Below are 22,581 nucleotides of genomic sequence, written 5' to 3' on the forward strand. Positions count from 1 at the left end.
AGGATGTGAAGTACAGCAGAGGGAATGGAGTCAATAATACTGTAATAACTATGTATGGTGTCAGGGGGGTACTAGATTGATCAGGGGGTCTTTTCAAAGTTACATAAATGTCTAACCACTATGACATCCACCTGAAACTAATATTGAATGTTAGCTTTCATATAAATTTTTAAAAATTTAAAGAAAAAAAATGGAGATAATTATATCCACCTAAAAGGGTTTCTTAAAGAATAAAAACAAAACTATACGTGTAAAGTTCATTACACATTATTTTGCACATAATGGTGGCTCAGTGAAGGTAGATTCTTTTTCTTCCCTACAAAAGGGATGCCCAGAAAACTAGCCATAACACAACAGACTCACTGAATAGCAAGTCAAACCATGTCGCTAACTCCCATTTTTGTGTGACTCCACTGCCCTCTGCTGGATGTGTGTGATAATTGGGACTTCAAAGGTAGTTCAAAGTGGTAGCACAGCAATCATTGTCACCAGCCTTCTAGCCCCAGCATAAATAGGTCACAATCTGTGCTAAATGCATTATGTGCAACCCTCCTAACAGCTCTATAGGTAGAAAATACTATCCTCACTTTGGAGGTAAGGAACTGGAGGTTCAGAAGTAAACAAACCAGAATCACTCAGCTTAAGGGACCTGGGAATTAGATATTGGCTTTCGCGCCAGCTCTTCCATATTTTGTTTACTCAATATAAACTTTCATGCTATCAGCTCTACTGGAGATAGATCTGGAAAGGTATTGTCATTTGAGATCTGTTGATGCACTATTAACTAACAATGGCACTACAAAAACGATCTTTTATTCTAAAAAGCCCGAAATAAACATCTTCCTTTAATTTTTCCCTCCTGAAAAGTCCCAAAATTTATCAAAAAGGAAATGTCTACTCCTCGTTTAAAAGCAGAAGAGCATGTTTCTCAAAATGAATCTCCTGCACTAGAATCTTGTGAGTTGCTGGTTCAGAATACAGCACCCCAGGCATCAGGATGTCACGGACAGGGCTTGTTGCTGAGAGATGTAGTATGTGTTAGTGGGGTAGCAGTAGAGAGAAAGAGGAATCAAAGATTGCTCTGAGGATTTGGGGCTCAACAGGGCAGGTAGCAGTGACATTAACTGAGATGAAGACTGGAGGAATGTGTTTATTGCTAGTACTGTTAGCAGTTTGGTTGTGGTAGTTGCTATGTGGCAGTGGATGTGAAATTGAGAGTTTTGGTTTAGACGTTATTTCTGTGATGTCAGATAGATAACCAAATAAATTGGAAAATGGAGGAAACGACAAATAACTGAGACTTAAACTTTCTGATTCAGAACTATGTTAACGTTCTATCCATGTTGTTTCAGGTGTATCTTGTAATTACTGTACACTAGCTGGTAACCCTACCAATGATAAGTGCCGATTGCTTCAAGTCCTGTCACTGTAAACAATACAGCAATGAACATCCTCCAATATGTCCCCTGTGGAATTATAACGAATATGTATACTGGTTTCTGCCCCTAGTTCTTGGCACAGGGCTCCTAAAACTCTTCTTATAAATTCCTAAGCGATAAGAGCACTAAGAATGATGTAATTCTGGGTGGGCTCTTGGATGGGGGCTGGTCACCAGAAAAAACCAAGCCATGACTAGAAGCTTGGAATTTTCTTCCCCACCCCTTACCCTCAGGAGAGGGAAGAGGGGCTAGACACAAAGTAAATTCATCATGACCATGTGAAGAGGCCTCCATAAAATCCCAATAGTGGAGGTTCAGAGTTTCCGGGTTGATGAACACATCCACACCGGGAAGGTGATGTACCCCCACTCCACAGGGAGAGTGCTTCTGATTCCCCTAGACCTGTGTTCTCTCTCCTCGCTGTCCACCTAGATCCTTCATCCTATCCTTTCTAGTGTTTTTCAATCAGTGTGCCGTGAGACATGGTCAGGTGTGAGTATAAATACATTTAGAAACTATATTATTAACTATATGTATAATATGCACTGTGTTAGAGTGTCATTTTGGTAGGTGGTGTGCCCCAGGATTTTGTAAAGGTAAAAAATGTGCTGCGGCTCAAAAAAGGTTGAAAATCACTGCATCAACTTATAAATGTTAACTGTTCCTGAGCTCTGTGGCTGAGAAGGTAGGTCGTGTGAACCTCTGATCCGTAGCCAAACTGGACAGAAGTTGTGGGTAACCTGGGGACCTACTTATTACGGGTGACTGGCATCTGAGGTGGAATGGCAGTACTCTTGTGGGACTGAGCCCTTAATCTGTGGGATCTATCTCCAGGTAGTGTTAGAAATGAGTTACACAGCAGGATACCCAGCTGGTGTCACAGAAAATTGCTAGTTGTAGGGAAAAATCTTCCCATTTCTTGTGAGTAGTAAAAGAGAGAAACACAACTAAGTTTTTAAAATACATCCTTTTAATACATCCAATAATTTGTCCAGGTACCACCAGATTCCTCCTTAGAATGGCTGTGAGAGTCTGCACTCCCCTCAGTACACAAAGATTCCTTCATCTTCACATCTCTTTGAATGCTTACCATTATCCAACTAAATGTTTGCCAACTAAACAGGTATACGGAAGCATCTCATTGTTTTAACTAACATCTCACTGATTAGTTTAGACACATTAACATACTTGTTTGCCCTTTGAATATGCTTCTAAAAATGTATTCATATTTCATATTTTTTAAAAAATTAGGATTCCTGGCTGTGATAGTGAGCCTACAAGATGGCTTCCAGTGACCCTTGCCTCCTGGCATTCATATCTTTGTACAGTTCCCTCCCACACTGGACGGGACTGACCTGTATAACCAATAGGATACTGAAAAAATTAAAGCATGTAAATTCTGAGATGAGGTCATAAGATACCTTGGCTTCTGCCTTACTCTTAGTTGACCTGCTCTTGGAGAAGCTGACTCATGTCTTGAGGATATTAAAAGATCCTTATCAAGAGAATCACAAAGTGAGAAACAGCCACCAGCCAGCACCAGCTTACCATCTGGTAAGTGCAGAGGACTGAATTGGATCCTCCAGCCCCAGTCAAGTCTTCTAGTATCTGCACCCATGGCCGATACGCTGACTGCAACATCATGAGACCCTGACCCAGAAACACATGGCTAAGCTACTCCCAAATTTCTGACCCACAGAAACCGAGAGATAAGGAGTGCTTGTTATTGTGTTAGCCACTATATTTTGAGGAAATTTTGTTATGCAGCAACAGGTTAACTAATACCCTGATGTTCTTTGTTGATATACAGGACCTCCCACATAGTAAAAAAAAAGAAGTCCCCTGTCAGTTTTGGACTTAAAATATCCTCTTCCAAAGTGCTGTCTGTTAAATTTGACTAACAGGACATTTTTAGGAAAGTCAATTCATAACTTTGATATAACAAAATTAATCTATTTTTGCATTATGGCCCATGCTGGGTAGAGAAGACTGTATTTAAGAAGCCCTTCTATTTTCAGTTCTATTTCTGAAAATAGAACTACCTTATGACCCAGCAATCCCTCTACTGGGTATATATCCCCAAAACTCAGAAACATTGATACGTAAAGACACATGCAGCCCCATGTTTATTGCAGCATTGTTCACAGTGGCCAGGACATGGAAACAACCAAAAAGCCCCTCAATAGATGACTGGATAAAGAAGATGTGGCACATATACACTATGGAATACTACTCAGCCATAAGAAATGATGACATCGGAACATTTACAGCAAAATGGTGGGATCTTGATAACATGATACGAAGCGAAATAAGTAAATCAGAAAAAACCAGGAACTGCATTATTCCATACGTAGGTGGGACATAAAAGTGAAACTAAGAGACATTGATAAGAGTGTGGTGGTTACGGGGGGGAGGGGGGAATGGGAGAGGGAAAGGGGGAGGGGGAGGGGCACAAAGAAAACTAGATAGAAGGTGACAGAGGACAATCTTACTTTGGGTGATGGGTATGCATCATAATTGAACGACAAGATACCCTGGACTTGTTATCTTTGAATATATGTATCCTGATTTATTGATGTCACCCCATTAAAAAAATAAAATTATTTAAAAAAAAAAAAAAAAAAAGAAGCCCTTCTATATCCTATATCATAAGGTATTTTCCTACATTTTCTTCTAGGAAGTTTATAATTCTACCCTTCACAAGAGTTTCTATATGCTAATCAGGGCAGATTTACCTCACTGCAGACATATATATGATAATTTTTCACTGCAAAAATATGCTCCCTTAAGTCTTTAGAAATAGGAAAAAAAGATACAAAGACGTCTCCATTCTGTAACTTAGTAAGCTTTACCTATGAATCAATTATGAGGGCTCATGTGCTTTTTACAGAATTCCTCTACAAGCCTTCTATTCTTACCTAGTATTTTGAGGAGAATCTAGACTTAAGTTGCTTGGTTGTCTCTCCTTTCTTGAAATAGAAGCCTAAATTACACAAAATGAACTATGCATTCTTTAGTCAAGTGTGTTTTGCGGAGTACTTGGGAGCTCTGAAATCACTGATTGACTTGAATTATTTAAAATACATACTATTTTTTAAACTGTTTAAAAATGTAAAGCAACGAACATGTTATATGGCAAATACTTAGTACACTGTATATGACATCATCATGTACTTCCAGGTTAAATCATTTACCTGCAACTGTCAAAATAAACATTCTCCTACCATTGGCTTAACTGAGAAGTGTATCTTGAAAATAAATTGGTATTTTAAGAAACTGAGAGACTTCTGACATGGGATGTAGAGAGCTAGAAAGAATGTTGCTTCCAACACTGCAGCAAAAAAAAAAAAAAAAAGGCAGATATGCCACAAATTTTTTTTTTTAGCGCATAAGAGAGAAAGAAAGAGAAACAGGAAGATGAGAAGCATCAACTCATAATTGTGGCACCTTAGCTGTTCATTGCTTTCTCATATGTGCCTTGACTGGGGGGCTCAGTTGAGCCAGTGACGCCTTGCTCAAGCCAACCACCTTTGGCTCAAGCCAGTGACCTTTGGGCTTAAGCCAGCGACCATGGGGTTACATTACATCTATGACCCCACGCTCAAGCCGGTGAGCCCATCAAGCCAGATGAGCCCGTGCTCAAGCCTGTGACCTTAGTGTTTCGAATCGGGGTCCTTACCGTCCCAGGCCAACGCTCTATGCACTGTGCCACCACCTGGTCAGGCAAGCTTCAAATTTAAGATTTTAAACTTGAACCAACAGGAGACCTGAGGTTGCAGAGGAAATAACTGGTCCAAAATCTCCTCTGCAGGAAGAGAAGCGGCACAGTCCCCCAAGGCACTGCAGCTGGAACGGCAGGCAGAGGTGCAGGTAAGATGGCAGAACAGTGTAAACCCTGGAGGCTGAAGACATTGAAGGACTCCACAAACTCTTACAGGCTCTTCCTCCAAGGACTCTGCCTGACATTCACAGAAAAGATCAGGCAAGACCCCTAAGTGTCTATTATAGGGCAGACCTGGGGTAGGGGAACAGCAGCTCGGAGGGAGGGGCAGAAACCTCACCAGAATCTTTCCCTTCCATCTGCACTACAGAACAAAATTCCTTCAAAATATACACAAGTTATTAAACTTAAGAATCAATAGTACTAAAATTAAAATAAAAATTAAATGTTTAAGACTTTCCAAAAACTCTCAAGGTCCAGATTGTTTCACAAATTCTAATTCTATACAGTATCTTCAACAAAATGGAAGAGAAACACTCTTCAACTTCTGTGATGAGGCCAACATGACTGTAAAACCAAAATAAGATATTAGAATAAAACACTGCTAATATCCCCCATGAACACAAAGAGAGACGGGGGGGGGGGGGTGCGTTGGGTAAAATGAGTCAAAGAAAGACAAACACCATATTTCACATATATGTGGAATGTGAAGAACAAAATAAATGAACAAACAAAACAAAAACAAATTTACAGACACAGAGAACAAACTGGATGGTCCCCAGATGGAAAGCGAGTTGCAGCAGGCTGGGTGAAAAAGGTGAAGGGGTCAAGAAGTACAAACTGGCAGTTTAGTCACAGGGACGTAAAACACAGCCTAGGAAACAGTGAATAATATTGTAGTATGTATGGTGTTAGGTGGGTGCCACACCTATCAGGGATAACTTCATTAGATTATATAAAAGTCCAACCACTATGCTGTGTACCTGAAGCTAATATTGAATGTCAACTGGAATTAAAATAGAAAAAATTTAAAAAAGATTTGAGGGTATTGTACTTTTCATAAATAAGACTTAACTGGGAGAAAAATACTGACAATGTGATAGTATCTCATGTTGAGTATCATTTATGATATTAAAAATCAAAATTTTCAGTAAAGTCCATTTGTAAGATTCACTTAAATTATGAAAGGAGCAGCCCTGGCCAGTTAGCTCAGTGGTAGTGTTGGCTCAGTTTGTGGATGTTTCGGGTTCAGTTCCCAGTCAGGGCACAGAGGAGAAGCAGCCACCTGCTTCCCCCCCCTCCCCCCCCTTCTGTTCTCTTTTCCTTCCCTTCTGTAGCCATGGTTCAATTAGAGTGAGTTGTCCCTGGGCACTGAGGATGGCTCCAGAGCCTCCGCCTCAGGCTCTAAAGAATGGCTAGGGTTGCAGTGGAGTAAGACATCCACATGGGCAGAGCATCGCTGCCCCCTAGTGGACTTGCTGGGTAGATCCTGATCGGGATGCATGTGGGAATCTGTCTCTGCCTCCCCTCCTCTCACTAAAAAAAATTTAAAAAATAAAATAAAAAGTAGTTTGCTGGCCACATGAGCAAGCAGGGTAAATGCAGTACATTAAAAGATGATGTCCATGTTTGTACCTCTATATTATACTATATCAAACACCACTTTAACCCAATCCAGTCATTCTCTTCATTATGGGGATTTCCTTGCAATACAAGAACTGGATTACAATGGGAAAAAGAATAAAAATAAAGTATTAACGGTAAGACGAGTATTCTTGAATGCTGAGAAACAAACAAAACACCTCTAAGGTTCCTTAAAGGCAGATTTAGTCAATTCTGTGCAGAGTAGAAAGAACAGGAACAAGAGGCATTGTAGGAATATAAAGAGAATGTAAAAGGGTCATCAAAGGGCCCAGATTTTACTTCTTGGCTCTTAATGTGTGTCTCAAAGTAGAACATACTGTCTGAACTCCTATACCCAGATGTATAAACTGATGTGAGAAAACAAAGGCATCCCTTTAAATTCTAATATTCCACCAGGCAATCACGATAGGAGAAATATTCCTGAATTAAAAAAAAAATTGGTACTATCAACTTAATAAAAATCAGGAAACAAGGTGAGTAACAGCACTTCGCATATTCCCTGGTGCACAGTAAGTGCTTCATAAATATTAATTACTAGTAGACAGGAGTCTCGGGAGAGGGTAAGAGAGGAACAAAGAGGAAGAGGAAAAGGAGTCTAGCTTGCAGAATTTTCTAGGCCTTGTTCTCACACCATCATACGTTCGAAAACCTTCCTCATAAAACCAAAAATATTTCTATCATTTTAAATGAAATACTTCTTCACTTAAAGAGTTATTTAAGGAAAATAGTCTATCATCTTTTGATAAGCAAGAAAAATGACCTCTTTACACTCATTTTTATTAAACAAATGAGGCTGGTAGTGGGAACTTTTTTATTTAATGCATAAACATATAAGTTTCTTTATTAGAGAAATTGTACATATTGGTGAATATGGTCAATGGTCACATCTATGGGTTAACTGTTTAAAAATCAGAACCAATAATTAGGATAGATTGTACGCTCTCGTCATTACATTGTGAAGTGTCTTGTGTAGTCATATTCTACTGTTGGAATGACAGCTTGTACAAATTTCAAGAAAATGAGAAGATACCTACAGATCTTTGGCTAAGGAAAATAGATGGTGAACAGCTTTATGATTTAAGCTAATATCATAATTATCTTTTATTAAGCAATACTTTCTTAGAAAAAAGCATAAGATGAAATCTTAATCAAGCATAACTTTAAATTCACTCATGTAAATGTGTCTATTCTACTTGAGGCTCTCAACTTCCCATTCTCATTTACTATTTGAATGCGAAAATTTTTTATAAGAGTTCATACAAGCCCAATTATTTTGGTATAAACATGAAGACAAGGTTGTCCACAGATAAATGATTGGAAAATGGTTCTTCTACTGTCTATAAATTTGCTTTAGTATGTTAGAAAACAAGACAGAGTAAAAAATATAAAAGCACTAAAGCAAAAGAGAAAAAAATAAGTGAAAATCTACAAGAACTGATTTTAGGTTGGTGTATATGTATTTGCCATAGAATCTGCTAAATTAGACTATCTTGAATAAAATACTGAAGTCTTTTCTATGTTCCATTATATCTGGAAACATTAAAAGCTTAATTTTTACTCAGGAATTTGATGGTTCAATTTTAAAATACAGATTGAGTCTTCTAAGTTGCTAGGAGCCTCTAACACAGAGATGAATGCTCAAATTATGCATAATAGGATTTCAGGATTAAATCTGTTTTCGGCTGGCCCAGTGGTAGAGCATTGGCCCAGTGTGTGGATGTCCCGGGTTCAATTCCCAGTCAGGGCACACAGAAGCAACCATCTGCTTCTCCACTGCTCCCCTTCTTGCTTCTCTCTCTCTTTTCCTCTCCTCCTGCAGCCATGGCTCGATTAGAGTGAGCTGCCCATTAAAGCGAGTTGGCCCGGGAGCTGAGGATGGCTCCATAGCCTCCGCCTCAGGCACTAAAAAATGGCTCCTGTTGCAACAGAGCAAGGGCCCCAGATGGACAGAGCATCGCCCCCTAGTGGACTTGCCGAGTGGATCCCAGTAGGGGCATATGTGGGAGTCTGTCTCTGCCTCCCCTCCTCTCACTAAATAAAAAAAATGATAATAATAATAAACCGGTTTGGACCAAAAGTTCTTAGTTTGTTTCACTATAAATTAGTTCAATGTACCTCTGAGGGATATACTTAATTTGCAATTCTCAGGTTATATGTAGTTCTAAGACAGTAATGACCTTAGTCTACATCTAACACTGACAGGCATGAGCCACTATATCTAATATCAATTTAGCACCAAACTAATTCAAGCTATTTGGCATCTAAATCATTGACTTTTGGTGCTTTTGATGAATCCATGCTATGGGCACATGTATTTCAGGATTCAACAGTTTATTTAACTTAATTATCTTGATGACCTCAAAGAGCTGAGTCAACACCACAAGAAAATCAACAGTAAGGTAGAAGAAGGGTGTTCTTGTAGAAAAAAGAAAATAAAAGTACTATATTTTAAGAATTTCTGAAATTTGCTTCATGTACATTACTTTTTAATTAACCTATTTGAGTTCTTGTTTCAGAGACCTCAGACTACCACAAGTCAACTTATTTCTATCTGAAGGGAAAGCACATTTTTGATAACGTTAAGTTGGAATTATATTTAGAGGAAAGATACACATGTGTTATCCTCTGAATTAGTGGAACACTCATCTTTCATTAATAAATTAAATTAAGCCCACTGACTTCCTTTTTCATCAAGAGCAATGGTTTTATTCTCTTCACCATTGCCTCTTTGAAAATGTCTGCATTTGGCAAACTTGTTTCAGTGTCTATTACAAGGCACAGCTAATTGGCACACACAGGAACATGTGTTAATCAATTGAAGAACAAGGCAGAATAATCATAATATAACATTTTCAGAATAAACTAAAGACTTCCAGATATGAGGGGCTAAAACAAGTTATAGGTGCTGTGCTATTAAGTTTACACTAATTTACTTCTCTAAAAAGAGGAAGAGAAAAAAATCCTAGGAGCCAATTTGCAACTAAGCACATAAACAGGTAAGGATACATATGAACACCAAGTTCTCCCCCGCCTTCTGCAACAGTCTCAATGATTTTCTTCATCACCTCAGCATGCCTAAAAGTAAAAGAACCAATCTTATTAATATAGGTCAATTAAATCAAAATAAGAGAAGCAGGTATTCCTTTGTAAACAAATCTACCTTATTGTCAGTGAATTGGTTTTAATATATAATAGTTACACTATATGTAGGTGTCGGGGACCAAAAAGCCAACAGGGTTTTGGGCCTTTAGATTTTTGGGGGACAGAGATTTGAGGAAGTGGCTGTAAGCTGCCAGTCTGCCCAACCCCCCATCTCACTTGTTCTGTGAAGGTGCAAAGGGCTAAGCCCTTCCCCACACCTCATACTAGTCCTGACCCCCATGTTCACCGGAAAGACTGGAGGCAAGTTTCTTCTTTGTGTAAAGTTAGGATGTTAATGTACGATGGGGGTTTTCTGCACTTGGTAAAATTCTTGGGCTGCCTTGGAAACATAATCAAAGATCTCATTGATTTGCTAATGTTCCACTTAGCCCTATAAATAAAGGAAGATGCACTTTGTGAGGCCTGTTTCAGCTATCAGCTTTGCAGAGCCTTCCCGAACCCATTCTTTTTAATTCTTTAAGTCTATTTTCTTAATTTTGCACTGTTTCCACTCAGGCCCTGGAAATACTAGTCATGCTGGTTTGACACATGTAAGATTTTCTCCCTACTCCCCAACAAACAGCTGAGTCATGAAGACAGTTTTATTGGGAGATGGGGTCATTTTAAAAAGCTCTGCTAGTGACACATGAACAGAATGGCACCAGTTAGTTTTTCTGTAATGGGGTGGAAGGCTGGGGGGCTATACAGGGAGAGGTCAGAAAACCCAGAGAAAGAGAAATCATGCCAGGGCAGAACTTCAGAGCAAGGGCTGTCTGTTGGGAAACAAACAAACAAAAAAATAATCAAACCAGGCAAATTCAAAAAAGCTACATGATTTCACAGTTGGTAGAAAACAGGAAGATATTTGTAATGCTGTGATTTTGACTTTAAATATTTAGCTGAGAAAAAGCCAAAACTGAATTAGAAGAAAAGCTAATTGGTCAGTCAATGAGGCTTATATTTTTTCTTTTGTCCCCACTGGTACTGTGAAATTTATGATTCTATTATGGAATATTTTTGGTTTTATATAGACAGTGATATTTTATCTGAAGTTTTTGTCCTATCCACAAATCTTTTCTACAAAAAGAGTGATATCAACATAAGTGCCCAGGCACACAAATTGAGAAAAAGGCAACATACAAAAGTAATGAATCATTTTTTATATAAATGCTGGCTTTAAAAATGTTGCTTAAGTTTTTATGAATATAACCTTCAGGTCAGAGGCATTAAACTTAGATGATGAGAGAGTAAATGTACTAACCTTGAGGCTAGAAAGGCACAATCCAAGGTGACCAATAGCAAGGTCTAAAATGTCCCTGAAGTCCCATTTTACAAGCCACCAGTTTTGTTTTGTCTTTGCCATATTTACATTCTATTCCATAATATAGTAATTTATTAAAATGTTTAATAATTTCCAGTTAAACTACTTATCTCTCTTACTGAGTAAAATTTACACTTCATGAAGAGGCATGTCTCAATTTAATAAGCACCATTCTAAAACCTCAAACCAAGAGGAATAAACTAAAACTATCAAAAATGGAAAACTTTTAGAGTAGATAATTCAAAACTAAAACTAATGACTTGTGTTACTTTTCACAGCAATATTAACACTTTTTTGACATAAACTGGAAAAATGAACTAGTCATTTTATTGCATTAAGTTTGAGAATAAAGAGGTTAAAGAATTTTTGAAAACTAGAATGTTGCACTGAATTAGTCAATGGAATATAGTTACAAGAATTTCTCAATGATTTTGTGAAAGTTACCCATTAGAAACAACTAACAAAGAAATTAGCATGCAACACTTTTTTTTTTTTAAAGGAAACTTCAGAACAAAGCATATTTAAGGGGTCCTTGGGTTACGACAGTCTTGACATAGTGATGTTTCAAGTTTACGATGCTCATTCTTATAAAAACTTAGAAACATTGAGATGTGGGTGTTTTGGCTGTTATGGATACCTTACAATGCTATAGGCAGATTTTGGAAGAGAAGTCATCACCTTCCAGACTAGCCTGGAACAATTCATTAAGTGGGCAGAGAGGCCTGCAACAGATCCTGCACCCTCTACATCAGCTGCTTCTCAAGATGAACACCTGTTATACAGGTAGAATCATCTTCAGAGTCTCCTGCCTGTTCCTTAGACAATCCTGATTCACCTGACCCAGTATCTCCAGCACCTTCTGCAAGTTCTCCTGCCTCTCCAGCTTCCTCCTCCCAATAGGTCACTCTCTCCCACCTTGCAATGCCCCTTCAGTGTGTGAAGCCAACCACAGGAATAAAGGTAAGGAATATTTTTTACATTCATTTTTTTGTCATTTTTCTGTCACTACAGTATAGTGTTCATTATAGTATATTTATGTTCTTTTTCTTTTCCTGTGGCTTATTTGTGTTTTTCTGTTCTAAATTATGATTTTACAACTATGTTAGGATAAGTAAGTGACTTAGGCTAGGCCGTGTTTCGACTTACACCAAAAATTAGGTTATGTCACGTTGTAGGAAAGGAACTGTGTCATAACCCGAGGACCGCCTGTACATAGATTGAGCTGCACTTATTTGGCCCTGTGAAAACACACTAATACAAATAAAACCCCCAATTATAAAATGTACTTGATTGGGTAGAGCTGAAAAGTTCTTAACTGAAGAGTAAAGGAGAATAGAAATGGCATGTATACAGCTACCTTATTAACCAATAAAAGGAGATAAATGGTCACCTTGAAAAAGCACAAGGTTAACTTTATACTCCATATTCACAGGAAGACATATCATAATAGAGCAAACCATGTCTAAATGATGAATGGGATGGGGGAAGGGTGTAAAAAGGGACAAACAGCCTGACCAGGCGGTGGCACAGTGGATAGAGTGTCGGACTGGGATGCGGAGGACCCAGGTTCGAGACCCTAAGGTTGCCAGCTTGAGCGCGGGCTCATCTGGTTTGAACAAAAGCTCACCAGCTTGGACCCAAGGTCACTGGCTCGAGCAAAGGGTTACTTGGTCTGCTGTAGCCCCACGATGAAGGCACATATGAGAAAGCAATCAATGAACAACTAAGGTGTTGCAACAAAAAACTGATGATTGATGCTTCTCATCTTTCTACGTTCCTGTCTGTCTGTCCCTATCTATCCCTCTCTCTATCTGTCCCTGTAAATATAAATAAATAAATGGATGAATGAATGGACAAACATAGGTGACGTAAAATGATTTGCGTTTGGGTGATGAGTATACAACAAAATCAACAGTTCAAATGCTATAGAAATGTTGACCTGAAACCTGTGTACTCTTTTTTTTGAGAGACGAAGAGAGGAACAGACAGGAAGGGAGAGAGATGAGAAGCATCAATTCTTCGTTGCAGACTTTAGTTATTCATTGATTGCTTTCTCATATGTGCCTGGACCAGGGAGCTCCAGCAGAGCAAGTGACCCCTTGCTCGAGTCAGTGACCTTGGGCTTCAAGCCAGTGACCTTTGGGCTCAAGTCAGCGACCATGGGGTCATGTCTACGATCCCACACTCAAGCCAGCGACCCCATGCTCAGGCTGGCAATCTCAGGTTTTGAACCTGGGTCTTCTGCATCCCAGGCCAATGCTCTATCCACTGCATCACCACTTGGTCAGGTGAAACCTATGTACTCTTATTGATCAATGTCACCCTGTTAAATTTAATTTTCTAAATAAAAAAATAAAAATCAAACTTCTTGGAACTAATAATAAGGAGTATACTCACAAAGATCTACAACATAATTAGACATAGAAAAATATTCTTAATGAATTAAATTTAAAATAAGTTTGCAAAGTTTTCTCCTTTTTCTTATATATTTAAGCACAAGGACATTTCTAAGGAATACAAAACAAATTTTATTTGCTTATTCAGTAAATTTTTTTTTTTGTTAGGGTACTACACTTATAAACTCTCCAAGTAATAAATCCATGAAGTACACACACACACTTATACACACCTGCATGGGTGAACTGAACACATAGGAGGTGGTGGGAGATGCGGGTGGTTTTCAATGGTCACTGTTTTCTTCACGTGATCTTGACTGATGTCTTCATACATATGCTCAACTGTTAGAGGCTGCCGCTGCTGAAACCATGTAAAAGTTTTGAAATTACTGTTTAAAAACTTTTAGGTCTAAACTTCAATGTGTAGAATACATTTAGCCCCAACTCTCACATTTAGAATTCTAGACTATTTAGAATTACCAGATTATTTGGGAGAAAGTTTATACCAAGGAAGGAAAAGGGGAGTCTGACTGTTCATCAGGCTATGTGACATTAACCACCACCTAAAGCAGTAAAGATCCCATAAAAAGTAGGTTCATGTTCATCCAAACATTTTATAACTATAACTCATCTTTTAGGCTTATTTTGTTTTACTTTCTCATTCCCCACTTATAGTCATTGGAATGACAGGTTAAACAAGTTAGTTTTATTTTAGTTATCCTTAACTCAATTAAGGGGATTAGTTAAAAAAAAGAAAGTTTTCTGTCCTAAGGAAAAAAAAACCCATGTGACATGATCGTTCTGTAAATGCTAACATATCTAACAGGTATAATCCCAAACAAAATTTAATACAACAAACAAAGCTAAATTTCCCTCACATTTTGAAAAATAAGCTCAGGCACCAAGCAATAAATATGTAACAGGTTATTTATGTTTAATTCTTAGTAGTGATGTCACACTGAATTTTAATTCAAGTGTAATATTAATCATAAAACTGTAAAACAAGTCATTTCTAAAGTTTAAAAGGCCATGATATACGTATATCCATATACCTAATGATGAAGGAATTAAACCCAACAATTTAAAATAGTTACATTAAAATAAGTTTTTCTTTATTTTTACCTCATCATAGCCAAACAACCATAGTCGTGGTGTCTGGTAATATTTATCATAAGTGATATAAAGGTCGTAAGTTCTGGTTTGCAGAATAGCATCTTCACCTCCAGCATCAGTTTTAGCTTTACAAGCTTCTACTATTTTCCTTGTGTCTAGGGTAGCCTGGCAATAATAGAGAAAAATTACAACCATTAAGATCAGTATAAATATGACATTTTAGAAAATCTATTTTCCCCACCCTATGTTTTTCTTTTTCAAAAGAGATATAACTGAAAACTCAAAATGTTATATGCTATATCAATGTATACATAAAAACTTATTGGAAAGATCAAGATCTTAATAAAAATGCTGATCCCCCAAGTTTATTCATTAACGATGAACTAAAGAAAACTCAATTTACAAACCTCATCTGTTTCCAACAATCCACTCTCTTCATATTCTGTTATAAAAAGCAACAAAAGATTAAATCAAGTTCAAAATAATTTCATAAACCAAACAATATATTTACTTCAGAATATCAATCAAAAACTGGGTTTTTGCTCGTTTCTAAGTGAAGAGAATGAATAAATATAAGTGAGCTAATTCTATACATATTTCTAAACAATATACTTTACCTGGCACAGAGCCAGATCAGAGAAAGTGAGCATATTAAAGCTTGGTCTGTGCTACACTCTATTATTAACACCAATTGCTTAATAAAACTTTCAAGTCCTCAGGCATACACAAGGCTATTTATATAATTGCATAAAACGTGCTCATTGAAGTCATCAGTGACTTCTACTTTGCTGAATCTAGTGCTGAAGTCTCAGTTTTCATCTTAATTGACCTCCTTCCGCTTTTAAGTTACTATATTTTCTGGGCTTCCCTCCCACCTCACTAGCTTCTTCTTCACTATCTCCTACGCTGGTTCCTCTTCATCATCTCAACTATTTAAAAAACAAAAAACAAAAACAACTCTGCAGTAATGAAGGGCTGTTTTTGGACTTTGTTCTCCTCTCTATCGACACTCCCTTGATGATTTCATTAGTCTCAATGTCTTAAATACTGAAGACTCCCAAATTTATTCCAACTATAGACCTGGATCCCTGTCTAACTTATGGCTCCAACAAATGACTAAGGGGCATTACATATATCACAATTCCAAAATGGAGCTCCCCACTCTCCTTCCAAAGCTCTTCAGTCCTAAAATTTTCCCCATCTCAGCTAATGACATGATTCTACACAGGTCAAAAACCTTGGAGGCACACTTGACTACTCTGTACTTCTCAGGCGACATCCATTCCAGCAGCAATTTCTTTTGTCCCCACCCTCAAATATGTCCAGAATTTCGATTCTCATCACTTCCAATGTTACCACTTGAATGCAAGTTACCATCACGTTCTGCCTAGATTATCAAAATAGCCTCCTGTTATCCTAATTCCCCTTTAGTCTATTCTCAACACTACAGTCACAGTGATTCTGTTAAAATGTTAAATCTCATTCTAAGTTACTCCTCTACTTAGAAAAGCCCTCCAATGGCTTCTCATCTCACTTCTGAATTCAAGTCTGGGGTTTACATGATCTGCCTCTCCCCAAGGTCACCTGTCTGACTCCATGCCTTATGCTTCCCTCACTTCTCCTGAACACAGGCTCCTCGTCACAGGATTTTATAAGCCACACATGACCCCACCTCTGAGCTCTTACAGTTCTCCTCAGATATCCAAGCAGCTTGTTCACTCACCTCCTACCAGGCTTTACTCCAAAGGCATATAATCAGTGAGGTTTTTCTTGACTAACCTATTTAAAAATTACAACACTCATCCCACCCTAAGACTGCCTTATACCCCCCTTTATTTTTCTAACACTTATAACCATCTAATACAGTAAATATTTCACTTATGTATTGTTTTTGTCTATTTTCTGCTTTATCTCCAGCACCAAATAATATCTGATACATAGATACTGTATTGCTCAATAAATATTTGCTGAACATGAAAATTAACTGTTGTATTAGATACCATCAACACTCTTTTTAAGCAAAATTCCATATACAGTACAGCAATTCTTTCTTTAATTCTGTTCAAGGGAAGTATACAGACATACTGAACAGCTTAAGATATTTAAGGCAGTCCCATAGCTTGTACTCCAAAAACAGTACTTTACTCATAGAGTTCTTCCTGCATCCAACCCCAGACTGAACAACGGTATGCCATTCAGAGACAGAAGGAATCCAGAAAAAGTATTAGGGCAAGAAGGTGATTCCGACAATTATGAGACATTCAGGTGGAAAATAAACTAAATAAGATCTGAAAGTTCAGGAGATGAGGGTTGGAGGTTCACACATGGAGTCTTACATACAGAGATGGTATTGGAGGTTGCTGTGAGCAATTCTGGTTACAAGTAACTCATTTATATTTATTGCCTCAAAGAACAGGAGTTAACCATGGAAACAAAGACAAGACTGACTAGAATTTAGGAAGAGATCTACAACTAGGTTTCATGGTGACCCAAAACTAATTTAGAAAACAAAATTGCAAAGTACTTTTACATCAAGGCTACTCTGCTGATTAGGCTATGCTGTCACCTTAGCCACCAACAACACTTGCTATTTTTGCACTTCAATTCTACTTGGCACCATCTACCTGTGCATGCTATAAAATGTCTCTTTCTCACCATAAATTCTATGTCTTTTTAGGATCTAGTCACCTTACAGCCTTCAAAATGTCTGCCTTCTGTATTTTATTTTCATATTTTCTTTTTTACAACAGCTAACTCTCTATATACGTATTAATATCTAAACTCTCATAGAGAATCGAAAGTGATTTATATACCATTTTTCCTGTTGCACTAATTCCCGTGCCAGAACATGCTATGCCATTACAGAAGCCGTAAGAGTAGAAAACAATCTATCTGGGAGTGTAGAGGGGAAAAAAAGGAACTCTATGAAATAGCAACATTTAACAGCTGGGCAGAAGTAAAAGAACCCCAGAACATTTAGAAGAAACAGTCAACAGTCAATCAAGTAAGGAGGAAAATCCAATGTCATAACAACCAAGGGAGGAAATGGCTAATAGAATTAAATAATGCAGAGGGAAGTTTAATAAAGAGACTGAATTCAACAGAGAGGTTGCCATGGTGACAGCATTTTTAAATCTATTTTTAAATATCTGAGGCATTACATGTATTAAAAATTATCTAAATGAAATATTAAACTTTGAATAGCTATTAGCTTTTAGACCTATACTGAAACCCAGAACACAGGGTTTCGATCTCTTGTAACAATGATTCATGAATGCAGTAATTCTTAGCTGGCAACCCTAGCAAGACATTTCAGAATCTCAGGAACAGTGAGTGGATTCTGTGTTTTCAAAAGGCCCTGTTAAAAAATCACTATTGTAAGGTTTTTGCAATATAATGTTATTGAAAAGGAAAATGAAATGCAAAATGTATGAGCAAACATCCCTTGGCTCTGAGTTTTAAAACTTAGCTTGAGAATCTGTACCTTACAGCTGTAACCAGCATTGAAGATTTATGACTATAGTATTTATCCCAGTAGAAATGATGGCGTCAAGGCTACACTCTAGGTAAGGTGAAGATGCCAAGATCAAAATAAGTCCTGCACTGATTAAATTTAAACTATACAAAATCTTCTCTAGGCTGTTAAATGTTAAAGTTTAGAATTCAATGGAGCAGAATTCTTAATCCACATGAATTACAAATATTCCTAAATCAATATTCTAGTGTGATTAAAGCAAATCTGAAACACAGATACCTTCCATATCTGCAGCTTCTCCTTCTTCTTCCTCTTCCTCTTCCTCACATAATGCTGAGCAATCTTGGAGTTTCATACTGTCCTTTGAAATTAATTACATTTAAGTCACTTAAATTAAATTTGAACATTAGTTCAAACACTGAGCACACATGCCAGCACAGTAATAACCAGTGAAAATAAAAGTGATAAGACCGTTCTTATCCTCAACAAACTGCTACTATAGTATGATGAAAAACTCAGAAACCAATCATTAAAGGTGATATCCTAAGTGCCACAACTGAAAAATATGAAAAAGCAATATAAAAAGCACCCGAGTCATTTAACCATTTAAAAACAGTTGCCAGCCTTACAATAAAACAATATTTTCAGTAAACCAATTCATGAGTATTAAAAAATCAGTTAAAAGTTATCTTAACTTGAATACATAAAGGGCAAAAAGGTATACATTTACAAATCACTATATACTTATATATTAAATTTATTATTATAAATCAAACTATATTCTAATTTATGAATATACTGGCTAAATTAAGCAATTACAGCTATTACAACACATAATATTTCAGTTCAATTTCTTAACTATACGAGCACTAGAATAAAAGAATAATGCTAACCAAAAGCCAAACCTAATATACATTTATCATTTCCACAAAATTAATATTCTAAAAATCTGAAGTCAATGCAGTAAGTCAAAAATTGGACATCTAGTTTTACTTAATTTACAATTTTAATTAGGTACGATTTTATTTATTACTAAAAACTTAGATCATATGTGTCATCACACTAAAAATGTGAAAACACAGAAGTATCTGCATAATTACTAGGTGAGCCAACATCTGACAAACTAAGCAGTGTGGGAAATTTTAATAAGGTTGGATGTTCGTACTTGATACAGTAAAATACAATGGAAATTAACAATAAAAATTAATACTTGAAATCTGAATAGCAAGTATTCTAAACACTAAATTATAAAAAATAATGTAAATTTTATATTAATAAAAAATGACAGGATATATTGAAGTTGCAAATTATTCTAAGTATTCATCTTTTACTAGGACATAAAGATGTTAAATGGGATACTAAGCACCATATTAACCACTATTTAATTATTCTTGTAAAAATTCTTGAAAGAATTCCCATAAAGCTATCAAAACAATGTTATTCAAATTACTTTATCATTTATCATTCCCAAAACTGAAACAAGATCTTTTGAAGCAGCAAAGCCATTTGTACAATTTCTCCTTAGTCATTCAAATTCTCCAAAAAGTATAATTTCAAAAAGATACTCAGTCTGATGAACTTGCACCCTAAGCAAGCATAAAAGTGAATTTCTAGCAAGCATTAAATTGTACACTGAAAAATATAAACCTTGTTTTAGTTTTTAACACTTCCTGTTAAGCCCAGTTATGAATCCTAAAAGATCCAAATTACAAAAACACACAAACTGTTGTGGTTAAATGTTTCATAGGAAAAAAGGAACACAATTATTCTGTCTAAATAGTCTATTCTCAAAGCAACTTGACTATTATTTTTGCATATCATTTCAAACAACTATATAAAAATATAAGGACAATTGCAATCATTCTCGTTAGAAATGAAAAGCTAATACAGTCTGAACTAACGGAAAACTTCCAAGCAGAAAAATCCCACTCAATTATATATTTTACTTTCCCTTAAAATTGTACAATAAAACCTAACTGATTTAGCTTCCACTCATAATTTAAAATGTCATGATGCTGAATGATGCTAAAGTTTCCCTTTAAATTAAAAAAGAAAAAAAAACAAACACATTAGCAATAAATTAAGAAACAAGAGGTAATGAGTAAATTACTTAAGATAATGTTTAAACTACAAAATTTAAACTATATCATTACCATCTACTAATCAGCAAGTAGATAAAACTACTTAAAAAGGCTCTCCTTTCAGAATATTTGATACTTATACTTAAAAAGGAAAAACTATTTCTTTCAAAGTAGCTTAGAAGCCTTCTCAACTAGCAACTACCAGTTACAGTCTTAAAAATATGTTTTCTTAACCATATGACAGATTAAGGAAAAGAAGCACTGGGAAACAGTGTTTTGGTAGTTAATATAGAAAAATGAGAGGGAAAAAAGCTGTAATATAAAAGAGCTGATATAATTTGAATAATGATATGAGTAGTATTAAAAAAAATTATATATGTAAATAAGTAGGTCATTGAATTTAGAAACATCTAATTAACCAGTACCTTGCTTTCCAGTGTAATCTCCTTAACTGCCTCGGTTATTCCTGTAATACCTGTTTAAAATTATGCAAAAAAGAATAACTTTAAGTTATAAACATTCCCCCGATTCAAGCAATATAAAAACATATGAAATTATCTAAATTCTAAAACTGCTCTGAAAAGAGGAGGCAATATTAGTAGCATTTTTACAAATGAACTCTTTTAGAAATAATCCCAAAGGTACTTCTCAAATTAAAAAATAAAAATAAAATAAACATATCCATTCGGTATTTTACCAGGAATTATCCTGGTCTATCATTCCTCATTTACTATGGACTTACTTTCCTTTATTTTCCTTGTGAGCCTCAATCAAAATACATACCCATTTTTAGAAATAAACAGGATGAGATTATCTGACCCATATTTACATTTTATTTAAACCCATATCAAAATTTTCCCAACATTAATATGCCCTTGGCTTCAGAAATCGAGCACATCTAGAAGTACCAATACCAAGCATCACATTTACGTGGGGCTTTCTATTTTAATCCTTACAAACACTATCCTGAGAGGTAGTTAGGGTAATAATTTTTCCCCCCAATGAAATAAAGTCTCCAGAAAGGTAAAATAATTGCTTGAGCCTCACAACCATTTAAGTGCAATACTGGGATTCAAATCCACATTCTGACTTTTGGTTCAATGCTATAACCAGTGCACCTAATGAAGCAACTACCTCGGAACCTACTTGTCTCAATGAATGTAGCAGTAAGTATATAGCAGTTCAACAAACCAGCTAATAGCCTCTCTAATTCAAAATATATTCAAGGCCCAGGCCGGTTGGCTCAGTGGTAGAGCACTGGCCTGGGGTGTGGAAGTCTCAGGTTTGATTCCTGGCCAGGGCACACAGGAGAAGTGTCCATCTGCTTCTCCACCCTTCCCCCTCTCCTTTCCCTCTATCTCTCTCTTCCCCTCCCACAGCCAAGGTTCCAGTTGGAACAAAGCTGGCCCAGGTGCTGAGGATGGCTCCATGGCCTCTGCCTCAGGTGTCAGAATGGCTCTGGTTTTTGCAATGGAGCAGAGCCCCAGATGGACAGAGCATCGCCCCCTAGTGGGCATGCCTGGTGGATCTTGGTCAGGCAGGCGCATGTGGAGAATCTTTCTCTCTGCTTCCCCATTTCAAACTTAAGGGGGAAAAAATATATATATATACACACACACACACACACACACACACATGCATGCGCCAGTGTTCTCAATTTCATCCTCAATAAGGATGAAAATACTAAAGAAAAGTACCCTACATATAAAATATGCTTTGCTCCTTTGTTAATATTCTGAAATCTTGATATATCTGTTCAGTATGTCAAAACCAAAATACAAGCCCTGGCCGGTTGGCTCAGTGGTAGAGCGTCGGCCTGGCGTGCGGAAGTCCCAGGTTCGATTCCCGGCCAGGGCACACAGGAAAAGCGCCCATCTGCTTCTCCACCCCTCCCCCTCTCCTTCCTCTCTGTCTCTCTCTTCCCCTCCCGCAGCCAAGGCTCCATTGGCGCAAAGATGGCCCGGGCGCTGGGGATGGCTCCATGGCCTCTGCCTCAGACACTAGACTGGCTCTGGTTGAAACAGAGCAACGCCCCGGATGGGCAGAGCATCACCCCCTGGTGGGCATGCCAGGTGGATCCCGGTCGGGCGCATGCGGGAGTCTGTCTGACTGCCTCCCTGTTTCCAGCTTCAGAAAAATACAACCCCCCCCCAAAAAAAACCCCAAAATACAAGTCACTTTCACAAATGGAAAATGCCTAATTCATAACTCTAGTATAAAGCTTTTACTTTATAGTTTTTCTAAAAATTA

At 37.1% G+C, this 22,581-nt stretch overlaps 1 protein-coding gene across 1 annotated transcript in view; it reads right to left on the reverse strand.

The window, feature by feature from the left end:
• Positions 1-7,565: 7,565 nt before the first annotated feature.
• Positions 7,566-22,581, reverse strand: part of ATG3 (autophagy related 3) — a 31,277-nt gene continuing 16,261 nt past the window's right edge. The window contains exons 6-12 of the mRNA XM_066240708.1: positions 20,757-20,806; positions 18,530-18,611; positions 15,183-15,217; positions 14,785-14,940; positions 13,896-14,023; positions 9,811-9,879; positions 7,566-7,834 (exon numbers count right to left, since the gene is read on the reverse strand). Of these exons, the coding sequence (XP_066096805.1) occupies positions 7,753-7,834; positions 9,811-9,879; positions 13,896-14,023; positions 14,785-14,940; positions 15,183-15,217; positions 18,530-18,611; positions 20,757-20,806 (602 nt within the window). The 3' untranslated portion in view covers positions 7,566-7,752. The remainder of the gene's footprint in view (positions 7,835-9,810; positions 9,880-13,895; positions 14,024-14,784; positions 14,941-15,182; positions 15,218-18,529; positions 18,612-20,756; positions 20,807-22,581) is intronic.

Source organism: Saccopteryx bilineata, chromosome 8 (assembly GCF_036850765.1).
Source record: "Saccopteryx bilineata isolate mSacBil1 chromosome 8, mSacBil1_pri_phased_curated, whole genome shotgun sequence".
NCBI classification, from domain to species: domain Eukaryota; kingdom Metazoa; phylum Chordata; class Mammalia; order Chiroptera; family Emballonuridae; genus Saccopteryx; species Saccopteryx bilineata.